The following is a 2,870-nucleotide window of genomic DNA, read 5'->3' as shown; positions in this document are numbered from 1 at the left end:
AAAACTTTTTTAAATTCCCAAGGATTCCCCCCTCTATTTTTGGACCCTTTTCCCCTTTTTAAAAATTTTTTCCCTTCCCCCCCCCCCCCCCCCCCCCAGGTGTCTGTTTATGCTGTCTCGAGAGATCGGCTTCACGGAGGAGGCTGTGAGCGTGTTCACCCACGAGGCCACACTCGGCATGTACAGACAAGTGGTGAGCCACGGATTTTTGTTTCTTATCATTTCTTACTGTCTATAGGAGGCAGGGATGTGCATTTTGCTTGTGTGTGTGTGGGGGGGGTCTATTGCTGATTGAAATAATTCAATGTCTTTGAGTTTTTCTTTTTATTAAATTCCAACTTTCATTGTTCTGACTTGTTTATTTTAGTGACAATTGTTGAGAGAGGGCTGTGACATCAGAGTTGATGACTTAATTCCCCGCGCGTTACACGAGACATTTTCCAGGAAGTAACTGTTTTGTTTGGATTGAGGTTGTCCATTCCATTATTTTTATCTTGGTTGTGAAGGTTTTTTTAAATTGAGTGACGGAAAGTGACCACGTTTAACATTGTTGGGTCACCTAAAATGTCAAAGACCACATCTTTGTCTCTAGCAGTCTGTAATAGACGGGGACAATATAGATCCATTTTTTTGTTTCACTTTTAGTGTATCCATCATTGTGGATTCAGATGTTAAAACTGGATGGTTGGTGGGAGCTCTGATGCAGTGCACTCATTCTTTCCTATCAAACATCTGTCATTCTTACCTCTCTGTTTTTTGTGTTTTTACTCTTTAATATCGCCTGTAATCTTCAGAACAGCAGTTGCGAGCGCCGTAAAACACTTTACAAAACCTTCAGAACCTGTGGGTGGTTGGCGGGTGCTCTGGTGTGGTTTGCTCCTTCTTTCCTATCAAACATTTATCTCCCTTATCTCCCCTCCTTCTATTTTATGTTTGTTACTTTCTTGTAACAACTCTAATCTTCTTGCGCTCATATGACCTTACACAGTTGCGAGCGCCGTAAAACCTCTACTAAAACAAAAAAAAGCCCCAATCTTCAGCACCTGTATACCGTAGTTGTGTTGTAAGTGCGGAGAAACTCTTTAACTAAAACAAAAGCCCAGATGCAAAGAACATGTTTGTATTTTTCAGCCTCTGGAGGAAGCGGAGCGAGAAAAGCAGAACAGAGCCAGGTCGTTCATTCAGCACAAGATCCCCATGCCCAACCAGGTGTCTGTGGTGGCTAGAGACAAGCTGACTGGTGAGGGCTACTTTATTTACCTTGGCATGTGTTAAACGCAGGAGTCTGAGTGCACAAAGGGTTTTGTTGGAAAGGATGGACTCTGTGGGTTGAGTGATGTTGCTGATTCAATGCCGGTGTTAGAGGAAATGAAAGGGCCGACAGATGAGCTGGTGAGGCCACCTTAGTTGACAATACGGTTCAACCAGATAGGGTAGAGATCCTGAAATGTCTCTATCGCCAGCTGATTGAGGAGGAAGATAGGGTGGCAGAGGCCAGTACTGCCGTGGAGAGGATGATGCTTTTGGGAATAAAAAAAGGAAGCGGAAAATCTGGCATCCTTGCAGGAAAGAACAGAAGAACGTTCAACCAGATGTGCACTGGCGCAATCAGTAGAAGGACCCTCGGCGACATTTTGGAGAGAGCAACGGTGCATCAATGGACATGTCCGGAGTGTAGGGATGTTGCTTCCTGAAACAAGAAGAACAAGAACAAGCTGATTCAATGCAAGACTAAGAGAATATTGTACTTATTTTTGTGTGTCTAACAGCTCTGTTTTTCTTTCCTATCAAACATCTATCGTCCTCATCTCCCCTTCTTCTTTTTTATGTTTGTTACTCTCTTGTAACACCTCTAATCTTCTGGTGCTCATATAACCTTATGCAGTTGCGAGCGCCGAAAAACCTCTTCTAAAAAAAAACCTAACAGCTCTGTGCTTTTATAGTAAGCATCATCTCGTAGAAAATAAATCCTCAAACAAAACCAAACAGCAACAGGAAGACTGCACGCAAAATGAAATAGGCTTTGACTCAAAATATGAATATGTGAGGCAGCGTGGTGGAATCAGGCACTCGTCAATTTTTGGGCATGTAGAGTTATTGGTGTCATCTTAAAGCTTGTTCACTTGTCTTTATTTGAATGAAAAAAAATATCCATTTATCTTGAATACAAGTCGAGATATTTGCGAATGAATTAGGAGGGGGTCACTTGTTTTCAGAGATAAAATTAGTAAGAAAATGGAAGCCAAAGATTAGTTATTTCTTTAGCTTTAGAGTTCGTGGTGACTGAAAATTTACATTTTTTGTGCCTTTAATCAACGTTTTTCAGGAAAGTCCACACAGAAATGAGTTCATTAATGGGCATGAAAGGTGTTGAGCCAAAAACCAAAAATTTTATAAAAATTCACAAACCTACGGAAAAATGCACATTTCTTCACTTTGATTATTTTGACAAGAGCCTGATTCCACCACGCTGCCTCACATATATAGCACTGATGTCTCTGTTTGTCTTTCTCTTTCTCTTTGTCTCTCTCTTTGTCTCTCTCTTTGTCTGTCTCTCCCTTCTCTTCCTCTCAGTCACTCTCTCTCAGTTTCTCTTTCTTTCAGCCTCTCTTTTCTCTCAGCCTCTCTCTATCTCTCCCTCCCCCCCCCTCCCCCTTCTCTGTTTTACTCTTTTTCTTCCCCTCACCCTCCCTCCCGCTGGGTGGTTGGCGGGTGCTCTAGTGTGGTTTGCTCCTTCTTTTCCATCAAACATCTATCGTACTTATCTCTGCTCCTAACACCTCTAATCTTCTGCACTTATATGACCTTATTGTGTCGCAAGTGCCCTAAAACTCTTACTCAAAAATAAAACCCTCCCCCTCCCCTAGTAT

At 42.1% G+C, this 2,870-nt stretch overlaps 1 protein-coding gene across 1 annotated transcript in view; it reads left to right on the top strand.

Moving 5' to 3' along the window:
• LOC101856848 (transmembrane protein 94) overlaps nucleotides 1–2,870 on the top strand; it is a gene marked incomplete in the record, with an annotated part of 40,309 nt that overhangs the window by 15,127 nt on the left and 22,312 nt on the right. The window contains 2 exon segments of the mRNA XM_035973000.1: nucleotides 100–193; nucleotides 1,132–1,240. Of these exon segments, the coding sequence (XP_035828893.1) occupies nucleotides 100–193; nucleotides 1,132–1,240 (203 nt within the window).

Source organism: Aplysia californica, unplaced genomic scaffold (genome assembly GCF_000002075.1).
Source record: "Aplysia californica isolate F4 #8 unplaced genomic scaffold, AplCal3.0 scaffold00945, whole genome shotgun sequence".
Classification (NCBI taxonomy): Eukaryota; Metazoa; Mollusca; class Gastropoda; order Aplysiida; family Aplysiidae; genus Aplysia; species Aplysia californica.
The sequence above is the reverse complement of the archived record's forward strand: the minus strand, read 5'-3'. Positions and strand labels throughout refer to the sequence as shown.